We start from the raw sequence: 17,704 nt of genomic DNA, 5'->3' as shown, positions 1-17,704 counted from the left end.
GAGATTATTTTAGAGAATCCTCCAAGGCATATGCTTTCTGGAGTAGATGGAGGACTCCTGACACAGCTAAAACAGCTATTTTAAACCCACTTTGAATAGATCACAGCCACACATTTGGGATGACTCAGAGGCTAGGATGTCATATCATCCTGTTGGCAAGATCTATGCTTTTTATGATCAAAAAGCCCTTGTAATTGCTTTGGGAGATCATCAATTAACTAGTCAATCAGCACTGATTTATACTAGCTTTGAAAAACTAATTTGGTGAAAGGTTCCTTATGTTTATTTGATGATTTCAGAAATGTTACAACTTGCACTATCAGCTAATCTCAATCAGGCAATTGGTTGGATTTCCAAGTTAGTATCAAAAATGTGTTTACCATGAGTTTCTTTACACAGTAAACAAAAATCAATTGGGCCACTCTACATCAAACCAAGCATATTTTGCTTTTGTAGAGTAACAAAAAGCCTTTCTCTTGCTCTTTCCCTTTATCCTCAGGAAGGACTCTGTTGTGTGGGTCGCAAGGCCGTGTGTAGGAGGCATTTTCTCTTGGCTGCCAAAAGATGCTTCATACACCACCTGCAGTGTATTTAATGAAAGCACAATCACACATAATTGGCAAAAATTGTCTGCCACTCTGCATTCAGCTGGAGCAACTGCGCTGTTGACTGCCTTGCACATACACATACCCATCATCACAAAAAAAAAACATTCCATTGCGTTATCTTTGCGGCCAACCTTTCCTCTGGCTTTGTTTTTACATTTTTAAAAGAGCTGAAGCCCTACATACAGAGACCCCAAAAAAGTTTTGTAGACTTAAAATGCCTAAATACTGTATAATTACATTGACATTTTCATTTTGAATCTATTGTTTTAGAATTTAAAACATTACAATTTTGTAAAAAAATGTGACTTGGTTTGATATCTAATGCAGTGGCAGACAAAAGTGTGACTTAAATATCCCCAAAAAAATTTGGGCCACTATATGTATTCACTGCTTATTTCAGCAGCAAATATTGCAGACCATTTGAATGTAGAGCTACTGAACCATCTCAAAGTGTGTGTTATTATCAGCCAATTGTGCGCTAAAAAAAGAAGCCTTTTACAGGAAACCTGTCAAATAAGGATGGATGAGTGTAGGATTGCTTTCTGATTATTTCGCCACGCAATGGTTAATGGACTGTGGCGGGCAGTTGTGGTGGGAGCATTTTGGCAAATAATGTTTGCAAACAAAGCAACGGAGACTGCATATTTAGTGTTTGCCAGTGCCATAGCGACTGAAAGCAAAGTCAACACGACTTACTCTACCGTAGCATTTCTAATAGTCATATGGATAACACAAAACCGCATTTCAGGGGTAACATTTTGGGATTCTGACATCATTCAGAAAGAATATTTTTGGATTACTTTTAAATATTATTGCTTGAATCGCTTCTAAGTCAAGTTAATAGAAAACAGTGAATGTGCTGTGCGCTGTAATTAGTGCTAGCTCATAAACTGGTCCATTCACGCTCATCTCCCTCCAGTCACAAATAGATTCTCTCTGTGATGCACACCTCTGGTGCTCTCAAGAGCCTCCTCATTGAATTACTGAATAGATTCATTCAGCCTTTCCTGTTTCTTCTCTCTCATTGTTGTCTGTTCTTTGTTGTTTAGGAGACATGTATAGCTTTGAATGTTGGCTTCTCTGACAGCTTAAAAATGTATGTAAAGAATTGTCTGTGGGTATTTACCTAAATAGATAGATAGAGGACTGCATGATATTGTAAAAAACTGACATTGCAATATTTCCTTTTTTGGCAACATATTTTGCATTATGAAAAAATTAGGAATGTTCACTAGAATAGCTGTTGAAAAAAATGAAATCATTCTAGAATTATTGGGGTGTTTTTTTTGTTGGAGAGTTCATCTTTCTCTCAAGGCATCTTTAAGTCTGAACCATCCTTTTAGGGTTGGACAATTTGGGGAAAATTTGGGTGTTCTCACTTGTGTTATTCTTTACAAGAACCAACTCAAACCCTAACCATAAAGTGAACAGAGAACAGAATCTCTTTCCACTTTTTTATAGACAACATTTTCACTGTTTCCACAATATGAATAAAATAATAATTGGATTTTTGTGATTATTATTAAATACAATATTTATGCTTAATATTTTTATTACAATAATACTCTTATTATTGTAAAATAAAAAGAACAGCTAGATTCACAGTAAATGAGCCGACGTGAGATGATGAAACACTGGCAGAACAGTGACTTGAGTAGTGACAGTGAGAAGTTTCTACAATAGCAGTATGTTGTCTTTGCCAAGCCTATACAGTTATTGTGTACATATGAAAACTGGCAGTGATATTGTGCTTTGTCAGACAACCTCTATCTCTCTCTTTCTCCCTCTCTCCCTCCCTTTCTTTAAAAGCTCCTTTAATTTGTCAGCTCTATTGCTTTGCATTTAAAGCTCCTGTTCATCTCCTCAAAAGCAATAGGAAACGTTGATACAAACAACCCATAGCAGTCCAGCTGACCCAACAACAAAAGCAGTTTCTTTCATATGTTGATTACAGTAACTGCAGAAAAAGAGAAAGAGAGAGAAGGTTGGTTCATTGCTGCTGGTGACAGGAGCTGATTATGTGCTCCACTAATCAACAGCTCATAATGAACCAGCAGGGTTACGGCACACACACACACATTGCAAATGATCATTCACATTTTTATGCTATCATGCACTGAAACAATGCATTTGTTCTATATAATAATGTGCATAATTGGTTGTCTTTTTTCCCTAACAGCCCTTTAAAAGAATGTGGCTGCTTCTGCCCTTTTTAAAAGAACAGTTCTGCTGTTTTGTCCTTTCATTATTTTATAGTACATGATGAAATGTGGCATATTTGACTCTTAACTATTAAAATGGAAACCATCGGTCATTTAAGAACATATCCTTGTCTACCTGTCTCTTTATTTTACTGTCTCTCACTTACTACTTCTCTGTCTTAAGGGCATTTTATGCAGTGCATGGTAGGCAGTAAAAAAAATTTTTTTTTTAGTTTTCTTGTTTTCCGTACACGTGAGAGATAATGTTGAATATAAAATGATCACTACTGATCAATGCTAGCAAACAAAAGAAGGCAGGGTCGGCTTGCTGGGATGCGAGCTTTATTTAAATTTCTTGCGCACTGCACACAATACGGCGCTCACTCAGCGCTGTCAGATTCGCAGTCAATAACTCATAACAAACATAACACAACTTGCTTCCGTGTATCTACACCCGTCTCCCCGGGTCGCTCGCGTACCCAGTCCGTCTCCCTCCCATCATGTTCCAGGTGGCCCCTTTTATCCGGTCCCTCCACACCAATTACTGAAACAAGACACAGGTGTTTATCATTTGCACTTGACCTACTTACGCACCGCTCGTCTCCTGCCTCTCTCTCCCGATGCAGACCTCGCTGAACCCCGCCCCTCCTGCCACATACCCCCACCGCCCGACTGGGGCCGGGGAGCCCTCCGGCCTGCAGCCCCCCCCCATTCCGGGAGAGGAAGTCCGCTACTACCATCTGTACCCCCGGCCTGTGGATCACCTTGAACTTGAAGGGTTGCAATGCTAGATACCAACGGGTGATCCGCGCGTTGGTATCCTTCATGTGGTGGAGCCACTGCAGGGGCGCGTGGTCCGAGCAGAGGGTGAACTCCCGTCCCAGGAGATAATAACGGAGGGTGAGGACGGCCCATCTGATTGCCAGACATTCCTTCTCAATGGTGCTGTACATCGTCTCCCTCTTTGAGAGCTTCCGACTGATGTACAGCACCGGCCGTTCGCTCCCAGCCCCCTGTCCGGCGCGTCGGTCTGCAACAAAAAAGGGAGAGAAAAGTCAGGGGAGTGAAGGAGCGGCCCGCCACACAGAGCAGGCTTTACCTGGGTGAAAGCCTGCTGGCACTGCTCCGTCCACTAGACCGGGTCTGGTGCTTCCTTTTTAGTGAGGTCAGTCACTCTGAACTACTTTTTTTTTGTGTTCAGGCAGCCGATACGGCCGGCTGCGCACCACCACGCCGGGCTCGGTCTCAATGTGGTACTGAATGAGGTCCGTGCGGCCAGGCACGGGCGAGAACACATCCGCAAACTCAGCTTGCACCCTGGCTACATCAGTGAGTTGGGAGGGCGAGAGGTGATCTCCTCCCGGGGCCAGAGCAAGAGATTGACTTTTGGTGTTCACTTCTGGCCCGAGATCTTCCTCTCCGCTCACCGCCATCGCCAGCATCACTGATTCCGCCTCGCTCCATTTTTTAAGGAGGTTGAGATGGTACACCTGATGTGCTCCGCCCCTGTCTGAGCGCACTACCTCATAATTGAGATCCCCAACTCGCCGTGTGACCTCAAAGGGCCCTTGCCACTTGGCGAGTAATTTGGAACTAGAAGTGGGGAGTAATACAAGTACTTTCTCTCCTGGTGTAAATTCGCGCAATCTGGCTCCCTTGTTGTATAACCGGCTTTGTCTGCCCTGAGCCTGCAACAAATTCTCCATGGAGACCCACCCCAAAGTGTGGAGTTTCGTTCTCAGGTCCAGCACATACTGAATTTCATTTTTGCTGTCCGAAGGTCCGTCCTCCCAAGTTTCTCGTAGGATGTCCAACACCCCGCGGGGCTGACGTTCATAGAGAAGCTCGAAGGGGGAAAAACCCGTGGAGGCTTGGGGGACCTCGCGCATGGCAAACAAGAGGGGTTCCAGCCATTTGTCCCAATTTTTGGCGTCTTCGTGAACGAACTTCCGAATCATGGTTTTTAATGTGCGATTAAATTGTTCGACCAGACCGTCTGTTTGTGGGTGATAAACGCTGGTGTGAATCGATTTAATGCCCAAGAGTCTGTAAAGTTCGTGGAGAGTCCGTGACATAAACGCCGTGCCTTGATCGGTGAGAATCTCTTTCGGGATTCCCACCCGGGAGATAAGATGAAACAGGGCCTCCGCCACACTTTTCGCGGAAATGCTGCGGAGGGCCACTGCCTCGGGGTATCGCGTTGCATAATCCACTAGGACTAATGCAAAGCGAAGCCCCCGTGCCGATCGCTCTAATGGCCTGATGAGGTCCATACCAATTCGTTCGAAGGGGACCTGCACAAGAGGGAGAGGGCACACTTTACACATATGGGATCCACTTAGGTCTTACATATGGAACACAGCCTCCTACCGGTTCTCGAGGATTCAACGAGTGAAGGCCTGGCGCCGGACGCTCCGCCACGTCTGGCTGCCGAGGGGACGGAGGAGCTCAACAGGGTCTACTATATGGACTCTCTGGAGTGGTTTTGCAAGCCGACCCGAAGCCGGGGCCTCTCAGTGCTTCTACCCGTTTGAGGTGAGAACACAGGAGGATACCGACTCCACACAAAATATAGAATCTAGCGAATGTGCTAGGGGTCGCCCAGCCCGCAGCTCTACAGATATCCGCCAGCGAGGCACCATGAGCCAGCGCCCAGGAGGATGCAACACTTCTAGTTGAGTGAGCTCGCAACCTGAACGGGCAGGGCACATCCTGTGCCTGATAAGCCAGGGTGATGGCATCCACTATCCAGGTTCCACTTCAAAGCGTAGGTGTGTCTTGTAGACAGTGCACTCGCTGAAGTGATGGTGTCAACTACCTCTTGAGGTAGGTCACTTAGAACCTCCGCGTCCCGTCCATTTTTTTTTGGGACCAGACATGAAGTTTCCAGAAGTCTGGACGCGGGTGCCAAAGGGTGCCCCGTCTCTGAGTCAGTAGATCCTTCCTCAGAGGCATCGGCCAAGGAGGGGCTGTTGCGAGGAGCATTATTTCCGGGAGGGACGCGAACCACAGCAATGGTCTGTGGCGCGGAAGGGTCGACACATGAAGTACGCATCCTTCAGGTCAACCGCTGTAAACCAATCTCGAGAGTGTGATACGCACTGGATCATCCACAACCCCCCGTCCCCTCTGGCGACCCAGAAATAGAGGAATTGCTCTTTGTCGAGTATTTGGGTAAAAGATGAAAAGATTATCTCCACGGCGCAGCTTTGCTGGAGGCCGCAGGAGCGGGGCGGTGGCAGGGGGACCGCCCTCGGCAACGACAGCAGCTGCACGCCGGGGCAGGATGTACCTGATGGCCTCAGTCTGCTTTGGTCAGCGGAGAACCGCTGGGCAAGTTCTCCACCGTGTCACCGACAGGCCGGCCTGGGACACGGGGGCGTTCAAGAATCGTGTCTTGTCCGTCTCGCGCATGTCAGCCAGTCACAGCCAGAAATGGCACTCCTGGACCGCCATAGTGGACATCGCACAACCCAGAGACCACGCCGTAAACTTTGTCACTCGTAGCGCGAGGTCCGCCGCGGTGCGGAGTTCTCTGCGAACTTCCAAGTCGTGACCACCCTCATGCAAGTCCCTCGGTGCCTTGGCCTGGTGCACTTGCAATCACGCCGTAGCGTGTAAGGCGGAGGCAGCTTCTCCACAGGTCGTATAAGCATCGCTGGCCAGTCAAGTACCTACAGACCCGGGAGGAGAGGGGAGGCACGGTTCTCCCTGCCGGTTGGAGGCGGTATTAGGACACAACTGCATCGAAACCGACCGCTCCACTGGGGGGACCCTTGTAACCCCCTAGCTGCCCCACCATCGAGGGTGGTGAGGGAGGAGGAACCAGCAGATTGGTTTCCGGCAGTAAAAAGTTGCTGTCCACGACCTGTTGAGCTCCTCATACACCTCCAGGAAGAAAGGCACTGAGGTGGGGCACTGAGAACCAGTGTGGACCACCCCGAGAACCAATCGTGCAACCTTGAGGGCTCTGGACACGGTGGCAACTCCGAGATTATCATCTTCCCGCAATGAGAAGATGACTCATCCACAAACGCCACCTCAGCGTGCTACATGCCCAGGCATGTGAGGCAGTGATCGTGACCATCACCCAGCGCCAGGTAACGACCGCACCCGGGTGATACGTTGTCTATAGCAAGACCCACATCGTCTTTACAAAGACATAATGCCAAGTTTGCCACGCAACGTCGTCTTTAGAAAGAAATTGCTCTTTTAGGGGAAAAAGCTATTTTAGCATGCTGAGGCGCACAGGGGAGATGATCATCTGCAACACAAACAGGGGGTAGTGCAGCCTGATGTGTGCAACCCACTCGACACGGGAAACCACCACCGCTGAAGCGCCGTACCGCCAACACGAAGAGCTCTCCAAGAGCGTGCTGAACTCGTTCAGTCTTCTTCTCTCAGTAGAGTAGTCAGGAGCAGAACGATGTGATCACTCGGCTCCTAAGCGAAAAGCTGAATATGCGCTGCATCTGCTGCCTACTTATACTCACTCTGTGATCAGCGGCAGCTGGATGCAATAATCGCATGCCAATGTGCATTGGCTCGTTTAATTTACACTCGAAGTAGATTGGTCTCTCTAAGCGAGATCCCAATTTCGTCGGTCATCCGACGTGACGTCGAGAGTGACTGACTGAAAGGGAACAGAACATTGCAACTAAATTGCTCTCATTATAATGAAGCGATTTACACTGGAACACTTAATTTCTTCCAGCTGTCATTGTTTTTGACAGTCTCTCCAGTCATTTTTTGTATAAATTGAAAAACCAAAAAAATTGTTACATAAATTATCATTAAAAAGTCAGCTTGTGATCATCTTATTGTGTTTATGCAGTTGTAGCAATACAAAAATTTATATAATTATAAAATAAATAATGCAACCATTATTCAATCATTAGTCTAACATTTATGTTTATACAGTAGCTGATTGGTTTGTGTTAGTGACAATTTGCCAATAAAATTTGTTATTTTTTTCCCATAAAATAGGCTAAGCACAAATAAAAAATCAGCTTAATAAATGAGATTGGTGAGCAGACTGGATATTAACTATTTTTTAGGATTTATATAGCTCAGGAAAATCTGCTAAATTGTTGTTGTTGTTGTTTTATGACAACAAAAATGTCTTATTTTGAATAAAAGCTATGGAAAGATTTTTTTTAAACCTTTAATTTTTTTTTATCTTTCCACATGCACAACAAATCAGGATTTTTGAGCACAAGCACAGCAACCAGTGTTGCTTCAGTGCCGCCCCCATTCTGCTGCCTCTGTCCCATTGAAAATGAACTAGAAACCCTTTGTAACAGTGTACCGTGTAAAATGGCCTTACAAATCCTTCCCTTTTCTTCTTCTTTGGTGCGTGTCTTAATACCCTGCTTTTGCTGACCATTGCAACATGTTTTCTAATCTAACCCCACCCATGCACACACACAAAGACACGCGCACAACACCTCTGTCACTTCCTATCTGCCAGATTGGCCAGTAGATCAATAATAAAGTAGCCAAGATATTCAGGCTTTTGAATATATCAGTGGACAGCCGAAGGTCATGCTGTAGGGTTTAGTCACATGACTCGATCTTGTGCTGTCTAGCCTATTACTTCACACAATGTCACAGATATCACTCTCTCGCACGCAGCAGAGGAGCCTTGAAGGGAAGAGAGAGAATCAAGACAGTTGGAGAGGTGGTTGAGAGAAATGCTGTGAAGGAGTGTGGTGACAGCAGAAAAAGGCGAGAAAGAGAGACGAGGAAGAAACAAGCAAGGTTGAGAACACAGTCTGCCATCAGCAAATCTAAATGTGTGAATGCATTATTGATGCGGTGAGTCTCTGAGTTTCACTCGCTCCATCTCGGTGAGGACCGAGGAATTGGGGTTACAGCTGTCAGGAGCTCCCTCTGCTGAGATGCCGTCTAACTCCATCACATCACAGCACTGAAGTGAACATTACCGTTTGAACCCTGTGCCTGTTACACTGGGTGCTGTACGTAAAACCAACAGGGATTTTGTATCTTTTGAATTAAAGGGTCCAAACTAAACAAACAACAGTCGAACGCTAAAGTTCCTTTGAATTATATTTCAGTGTCTTTAGTTAGAGATTATACCAGGCCAGGAATTTTCTGTTTACTGCTTGCAACAGAGAATAACAAGAGCGAAGAGAGCTTTCTAATTAATTACAATGCCTTCAGAAAGTGTTTAATTCCTTGAATTTTATTTCTGCTAAACCTCCCATAAAACATCCCTTCCATAAACAGTCCATAAATTATCACGTAATCCTTGAGTAAAAGGTAAACATGTTTGACTTAGTGTCCATAACTTAAGCACAAGACTCAACTCAAGCTCTAAATACCCCCTTGAATTATTAATTCATAATAATTATTTTATTTATTATTATTTTATTATTATTTTTAGAAGAATTGTTTTTGTGATTTATTACTATATTAACTATATACATATACATACACACACACACTTTTATTAGTGTAAAATCAATATAATGCATGACATCCCATGGCTTGTTGCTTTAATATGCTTTGATGTGAAATGTCACACACTGTATGAATTAATGTTCAACACATGCCCATAACATGGCCTTTAGGACTAGGCTTTTGATGAAAGAGCCTTTTACCTCCAAACAGAACAGGAGCGTGCAAAATAAATGAGGAAATTGAGCTTTACCACCTTGTTTGTACTTGGATCTACCAGGCAATTCCTGACCAGCATTTCATTTGTGTTTGTAGATGTCTCCTGTAAATTATTTAGAATGGATTATTTTTTAGCTACATGCATGAAATGTTTGAGAACCATAGAGAGATGATCATTTTGCATAAATCGAGAGCAGAGGTTGCCTGTTTTCAAAAAATTATGGCACACCCTTCCACAACTACTCTCCCCTGAGTCAGCCTGGAGAACAATGCGATCATGAAACAGGTCATTAGGTCACTGTAGTCCTCCCAATGTTCCATCAAAGTTCAGTCTGGCATTTTTAGCTTCAGACAAAACCCATATGCAGACTTTTGAAGACCAAAGGGGTTATGATCAATAATTAAAAAAAAAGCTTTTAGTCGAACACAATGCAGCAGAGAATTCTGATCTGTAAGTTGCTATTCCAGGGGCCGCACTTGCACAAATGCACACACAGAAGGTTCCTGTATTTGCTGAGCCATGCTTAATTAGAACACAGCCTCTGGAGAGCAGGGCAGAAGATAGACAGGGCTCTTGGGACGAGGACTCAACTCTGCCCCATGTGACAATGTTTCCCTCTCCAGACTGTCGCCATGGCAAGTGTTGCCTTGGTGCTGTCGCCCGTGGATTCTGTGTGGACAGGAGCAGGAGAGTGACATAGACAGGAAGTGATGGCTTTGGATGGGGAGGCTTCAGATGTCATAACACACAAACAGACAGTGACACGCTTGCACACCCTCATGCATGCAACAGAGTTATCGGGGGTGGAGAGATTATTTCCTATTGCAGCACATCAGATTTTTCCTCTCCATAGGAGTTCTCCATCTTCCCCATGGGTCCTCGTGGGTGTGATATAGTTTATGCTTTACAACAGGATTTATAGCCATATATTTATGTATGAGGGGCTGTTTGAGCAGTGCAAAAATTGGTTACAGATGGAATATATTAGATTTATTTACTGATGCTGTGTGTGGGTTGCAGAAGACCAACAAATATATAAAGATGAACATTTTGACATACATCAGTTGGTAAAAATGAAAAGTATGAATTAAATAGATTTTCTTTGTAACAGATATTAAATGAACTTTTCCTTTAATCACTTAGTACTTTTTAGTACTTCATCTTAAACTTATTTCAATTAGTTGCCAAGGCAACATTTCTAATTTTCATCTAATGTAAAATTTATATTTTATTTTATTTAAGCTTTATCTCGGTGAATGAAAAAGATTTTTAATAATTTTAATCACTTAAATTAAAAGGTAGATGGTCACTCACATCTTGAAAGGAGAAATGCAACTGTTCCTCATTACTTTTTTATTTCACAAATTAACCAAGGATCAGTATTATTTTAGTATTATACACATTAAAAGTAAAATAAATACTAATAGTAATTATAAAAAGTATTTATTAATATTTTTGTTAGCTTTTCATTTTTATATCTGTTTTAATTTTTAATAATTTTATGTGCTTTTGTCATTTTTGTTATTTTATTTTATTTAGGTTTAATTTATTTTTATTTGAGTTTTAGTTTTAGTAATTTTGATACATTAAATTAAACTTAGTTTAGTCAGTTGCCAAGGCAATATTTCTCATTATCGTTTTAAGATAAAGCTTTAATCAAATGTAATATAAATTTTTTATTTTATGTCAGTTTTATTCCAATTAATGAAAATTATTTTAATTAGTTTTAATCACTCAGAGTAATAAGGAACAGTTGTATTTCTGCTTTCAGGATGTGTGTGGCCATTTGCCTTTTCGACGTCTGACCCCTGGTGACCCCAATTATGTCACATATGGGGTGCAGGGAAGTTGTAACGGGTCAGACTTGATTAGCTTTGGAGATGTATAGGTTGGTATTAGTGTGTGGACTGATGGTAACCGATATTACTTTGGGTGTGTGTGTGCAGTTGGATAATCTGGATGAGCAAGCAGCTCAGATCAGGAGGGAACTGGATGGGCGTCTGCAGATGGCTGATCAGATTGCCCGGGTACGTCTCATCATTTGGTCACTTACACGTGGACAGAGATGCTCAGGACTTGTTGTAAACAGAGCTGGCATCCATTCCATTGCATCTCAGCCAATTCAGTTTATGCACCCACAGTCACTTTATAATTCCAACCAAATGACTAGAATTTTGCCAAGTAGGACTTGTTCCATAGTGAATATCTTTTGGGTCATCAGGTTGACATATTTAATCAAGTTCAGTTCAGATTTCTTTCATACAGGCTTACAAAATACTATTTTTTAATAGTGTGAACATCAGTGATCTTTTTAAATTGTTTATTGTAATTTATTGTAAGAATTTCTTCTTTCTTTCTCAAAAAATTCAGGCTGGCAAATTCCCCAAGTTTGTGTCAAAGGAGATGGAGGCTATGTTTATTGAAGAACTGAAGAGCTCAGTCAACCAGCTGATGGCTAACCTGGAGAGCATGCCAGTTTCAAAGGGAGGAGAGTTCAAACTGCAGAAGCTAAAGAGGGGACACAACACCTCCATCATTGATATGGGACAGGAAGATGAAAACCAGCTGTCCAAGTCTGATGTTGTGCTGTCTTTCACACTTGAGGTAAGAACTGTTCTAGCCTTCTGGCAGTGTAGTTTAGTTTTGTGCTCAAGGCCAGGGCTCACATAGTATGCTGTCTCATCGGGCCCAGGGGAGAGAGAGCGAATTTAAGTTGTGGCCCTGCTCAAGGCTTTTTGTAACCCCCCCGGGTCCTACTTGCACCCGAGTGGGACTCGAACCCAGGTCGCAGGCATGGGAGGCAGGCACACTAACAAGGAGGCTAAAGACTGCAGCCTCTAGCATCAATTGCTAGAGTGCCTCTTGAGATCAGGGAGTGAGGTTTACCTGCATAGCACCTACTAGCTGGCCTCCTTTACACGTCCATGCATTTGACTTTCTTTGGTGAAGGTTTGTGTCATCTTGGTCTTACTGAGACATTCTTGATGTTTTGTACACAATTAACTATTAAGTGTAAAACATATAACCAAACTTGTGAGACAATGTCTGATGCAAAAAGAATGATAGGATGAATAGTACACAAAAAAAAATGAAAATTTGCTGAAAATGTACTCACTCTCTGGCCATTTAAGATATAGACAAGTTTGTTTGTTTTTTAATCGGAACAGATTTTGAGAAATTTAGCGTTACATCACTTTCTCTCCAATGAATCCTCTGCAGTGAATGGGTGCCGTCAGAATGAGAGTACAAACAGCTGATAAAAACATCATAACAATCTACAAATAATCCACATGACTCCAGTCCATCAAGTAATGGATTTATTTTAAAAAAAAAAACAGCTTTTCATTTCACAAGATGTTAACTGATGGACTGGAGTCGTGAGGATTACTTGTGCATTATTGTGATGTTTTTATCAGCTGTTTGTACTCTCATTCTGACGGCACCCATTCACTGCAGAGGATCCATTGGTGAGCAAGTGATGTAATGCTAAATTTCTCTAAATCTGTTTTGGTGAAGAAACAAAATCTTCTACATTCTGGATGGTCATTTTTGGATGAGCTATTGCTTTAAGTTATTTTGGCACTAGTTCCATAAAAATGACAGACTTTGCCAAGTATTTTTAGGTTTTAGCAGTAGTTAGCAGTATCCTTTGAACTGCAGAAATGTGCTGATTTGAAATAAAACTTGGTAAAAATAGTCTGTAGTATGTTACATAGTTGAAAAAAAGTCCAACCTTTCAACAATCTCAAATAGCGCTTACTACCACACTTGTAAATATCTTTTGGGAGTCTAAGGGTTTGCCTTTCATCATTTCGAATTAATGGACACTCCTTAGTTTTGATAGAGAATTTAAATGAGGAGTAATGATAAATTTAGCAACATTAGCAGCTGCAGTGTTAGTTTAACACATACTGTACATCTATGAGATTTTAATCTTTACTGAGTTTCCAGCCCTTGCTATCACATAAATTATAGATAGACTGCAGACAGAAAGGGCTGCAGCATATAAAAAAAAAAGGTTATACTGCATTTTTGATAAATGATTCCTGAGAATATCGAATGCCTCTGAGAAATCTCCCCTCTCAAGTCTGAGGTTTTGCTATAATTATACTATCTTGAGCTAGCTCGTTTTGAGGGCAGTTGATTATAACGTGGCATGGCTTTAGTAGTCACAGAGGCTGACAGAGCATTGTTTTATGGATTTGATAGCCTGGCTTCTGTCTTTGGAGTCTATTTTGTTTTGGGGAGCTACAAGCTGGCAGATTTTATAGGTGCTCTGGGTGTGTGGATTGATTTTCGGTCCAGACAAAAACAGTGCTTATTCAATGAGTGTCAAGAACAAGAAAGTTGAATACTAATAAAAGTTGATAATGTGGTCAAAAATGTTGAGTTGATTGGCTGCTAATGAAATAAGAGCTTTTAAAACAGCATCCAAGGGAATGTTTAATTGCGAGCATTACAAAACATACTATACCTGCATATAAAATCAAGATCAAATGTTCCTCTTGTGTAGGTGGTGATTATGGAAGTTCAGGGGTTGAAGTCACTGGCTCCCAATCGCATTGTGTACTGCACAATGGAGGTGGAAGGTGGAGAGAAGCTACAGACAGACCAGGCTGAGGCCTCCAAACCCACGTAGGCCACTTTTCTTATTTTTCTTTTACTTTTTAGTGAAAATACTTTTTAATGGCTCATTTGGAACTAATGTTAAGATTCAAACATCTACACTACCATTCAAAGGTTTGGGGTTGGTGAGATTTTTTAATGGTTTTGAAAGAAGTCCCTTATTCTCACCAAGACTGCATTTATGTGATCAAAAATATAATAAAAATTAATAATAATATTGTTAAAAGAATTAAAGTTAAAAGTATTACAAATTAAATTTAAATTTACAAATTAATTCTATTTTAATATATTTTAAAACATAATATATTCCACAGCTACATTTTCAGCAGCCAGAAAAGAAAGAACAGCATTTATTTGAAATTGAAATGTTTTGAAACATTAATGTCTTTACTGTCACTTTTGATTAATTTGTTACACCCTTACTGAACAAAGGTTTTAATTTCTTTCAAAAAAAAAAAATCTTAGTGATTCCACTTTTGAACGGTAGTGTATATTTTTATAGTTTTACAGTCATGTGTTAAAATATTTTAAAATATGTGTGCATTTATGCAGATATGGGTATTTCAGTGGCTAATGCCGACATCTTTAGAGCAAGGTGGAAGGCATCTGATGTAATGTAAAAATATAATACAATTTACTGATAACAAATGAGCTGAGTATAAATTTGTATACAAAAAATTTTTATACAAATACTTCTTTTACCAAATGTTTACTCAAAATTTATATTATCCATTAATACAATCATTCTATTGCTAATGATAAGTTACATTTTAGTTATAAGCTCTGTAGATTTCCTATGGATTTGTAGATTTTCCCTAAAATGTGATTATATAAAATTGTATGTTACGACCATACAAAATACAATCTTTCACATTCTCAGAAAGCGTTACATTCATAATATGGAGCAGTTTTCTAACGACAGTGCAGTTTCAGGGCTGTGTCCTCCAACTAGAACTCTCTTATTTGGCCAGAGGCAATTACTCAAGGGATGAGCACACGACGTGGTGCTATTTTTGGGCCCTACGTTCCATCATTGGATCAGATGCCAATTTATAACGAGCTAAAGAGCGAGAGGGAGCATGGTAGAGCAAGAGAGAGCGAGAAAGAATCAGAGAATATGAGACACAGCCTCCATGTCTCCTCAGAAAAGTAATCAGCTGTGGAGAAACTGATTAGGAGTGCGTATCCCAGCGGAGGGGGGAAAAGGGAAAAAGAGAGAGACAGAGAGCCTCCAGCACTCCCGAAGAATAATGACGTCACGTGAGAATTAGCATTTAGATTCTATCATCACACACAACAACCTTCACATGTGTGTGTGTACCTGTGAGAACTTGCACACACACACACACACCATATAGCATGCCTTTGACGAGAGTAAAATCTGTTTCATATACAAGGTCACCTTCTTGCCCCACAAAATGAAGAAAACCTACAATGAAGCATAGTCTTCAAGTACATGTTCCCCCTGTTTTATCCCTTTCTCCTTTCTATGCTTTCCTTCCAGGGCTGGGCAATATAGCAAAAAAAAGCAAACAAAATAAATAAATCCATCCATCAATCAAATCTCAGTATTTTTGACAGTATTCAGTATAAATCTTGAACAAGTTTTTTACATTGCTTTTCACTATGTGATCACAAGAAATTTACACCAGTGCATATAAATAAACAGTAATATACCTACATATATTTCACTATTATTTCACAAATTTTTAAATGATACCTTTTTATCACTTACTTTTTAAAGTTGTTTCATTATTTAAATTTTTTAATTATTTGGACAATACCATGCAAACAAATACCATTACAAATACCATTTTAAGTGCTGATGCAAATGAATAATTGAATTGGAGTTTTGAGTTGATTTATTGAAACTGATTCATTTGAACTGAAGTAAATCAAACATACCAACCATTTTTTGCTACTGAAGTTCAAATCAAAGATGCTATTAAAACATTCAAGTCAAGACACCTTTATTTTTATAGTGCTTTATACAGTAGAGATTGTTTCAAAGCAACATTACACTATTAAACTGGAAAATAACAGAATCAATTATGCAAATCCAAATTCTTCTATAAAGCAGCTGTAGCAAGATGATAATGTCATTATTCAGCTCCAGTCGGTTCAGTGTTGGTTCAGTTCAGTTCAACAACTGTATAAAGTTTATTCATTAAAACAATTCAATTCAACGATAAGCAGCTCTACTGAAGACAGTAGTGTCGCTATACAACTCAAATCAGTTCAGTGTTGATTCAGTTCAATTTAATAACAGTGTTGATGTTGCAAACTTCATCACAATCAACACATCACACGTTCACAATATTGTTTCTTTTTGCGTCACCAGCAAATTTGCACATTTTTCATGAATATTTCGCGCGCAGCTCTACTTCTTTCCCATATCAAAGCTCCCCTGCTCCTCTTTATTCTCTATCCATGATTCTATTCCAATCTTTTCTTCTTTTTGTGACTTAAATTTTGCTTCCGCTCTTTTCTTCCTTCAACTGTAAAGCACTTAGCTCTTATAAAAGCCTTATGGTTATGAGTCATAGAACTCAGTCTATATTCATGTATTCATGCTGTCACTGGCGGCTGGAAACAGAGAGAATTGGCTCATTTTGGCAAAGCATAACAGCACTAATGGACACACAGGAATGTATCACATCAAACAGACATGCTGAAGGAGAGAGATTAAGAGGAGGAGATTGCAAAAGAGACAGCAGAATCGACAAGAAAAAGAAATTTGACATTCATGTACTTAGAAAATGTTATCCAGTCAAGTTGTTCAAGAATAAACATATCTTGCGCTGTCCCAAAGGCACCTTCACACATACACACACAGTTCAGCCATGCATGCCCTTGTGCAAAGTCAGCAACCTCGCTGACGCTCGCTGTTAGCACTGTTAGAATGCTAACCCATCCGAATCCATGGAAACCATACATACACTCAACCAGAAACTAAACATCTTTCATTCATTAACATAAGACTTCACTAATATTTGCGATTTATCAGTGCAAAAACCTGATTCTTGTTCACAAACCATGTCAACCAGGCACTAAATTCAGTAAAATAGCACTCCAGTGTATTTAAATTAAGTCTTTGTAATTATTTTCAATGCTAAAGTCTCTTTTCTTTATACAGTAAATTATCTATTATATAAATTATAGATTGCACCTCATTCACAACATTCACAATTGCGCTAGTTACTGTCTGCAGAAAGTAAAATGTCATCATTTAGTAAATCTATTGCAACGACAACACAGACAGTGTGAAAATCATCAGCGGGTGCAAGTCATTCTTTGTGAATTCCTCCCTTTGTGTTCTAAAATATTTTATATCCCTTGTAGGCCCTTAGAAAAATATAGTGGCAAACATTTGGCAAACAAATTTTCCTCAAGCTCATATTTTCACATGCAAATGACCACATATTAATCACACTTTTGTTGCAAATAAAACAGTTTTTGCTAATTTTTTGCTCAACCGCCCAGCCGTTATGATATTTATCGCCCCCAGGTGTTCATTAAACAGATTGACGATTGTGCTCACCCATCGCTCAATCTGCATTTGTCACTTCTCTATGTGATAAATCACACTTCCCACCACACACATAGCAGATTTCCCCCCTCTTGCGCTA

The 17,704-nt window shown here is 40.9% G+C and overlaps 1 protein-coding gene across 8 annotated transcripts in view; it reads left to right on the top strand.

Moving 5' to 3' along the window:
- LOC107567086 (calcium-dependent secretion activator 1-like) overlaps positions 1-17,704 on the top strand; it is an 87,885-nt gene that overhangs the window by 30,806 nt on the left and 39,375 nt on the right. For all 8 annotated transcript variants that reach the window (XM_016252695.1, XM_016252696.1, XM_016252691.1 and 5 more), the window contains exons 4-6: positions 11,396-11,476; positions 11,820-12,053; positions 13,963-14,084. In XM_016252695.1, the coding sequence (XP_016108181.1) occupies positions 11,396-11,476; positions 11,820-12,053; positions 13,963-14,084 (437 nt within the window). The remainder of the gene's footprint in view (positions 1-11,395; positions 11,477-11,819; positions 12,054-13,962; positions 14,085-17,704) is intronic.

The sequence above is a fragment of the Sinocyclocheilus grahami genome, unplaced genomic scaffold, assembly GCF_001515645.1.
Source record: "Sinocyclocheilus grahami isolate Dianchi unplaced genomic scaffold, SAMN03320097.WGS_v1.1 scaffold1127.1, whole genome shotgun sequence".
NCBI classification, from domain to species: Eukaryota; Metazoa; Chordata; class Actinopteri; order Cypriniformes; family Cyprinidae; genus Sinocyclocheilus; species Sinocyclocheilus grahami.
Note: the sequence above shows the minus strand (reverse complement) of the source record. Positions and strands in the feature narration are given on the sequence as shown.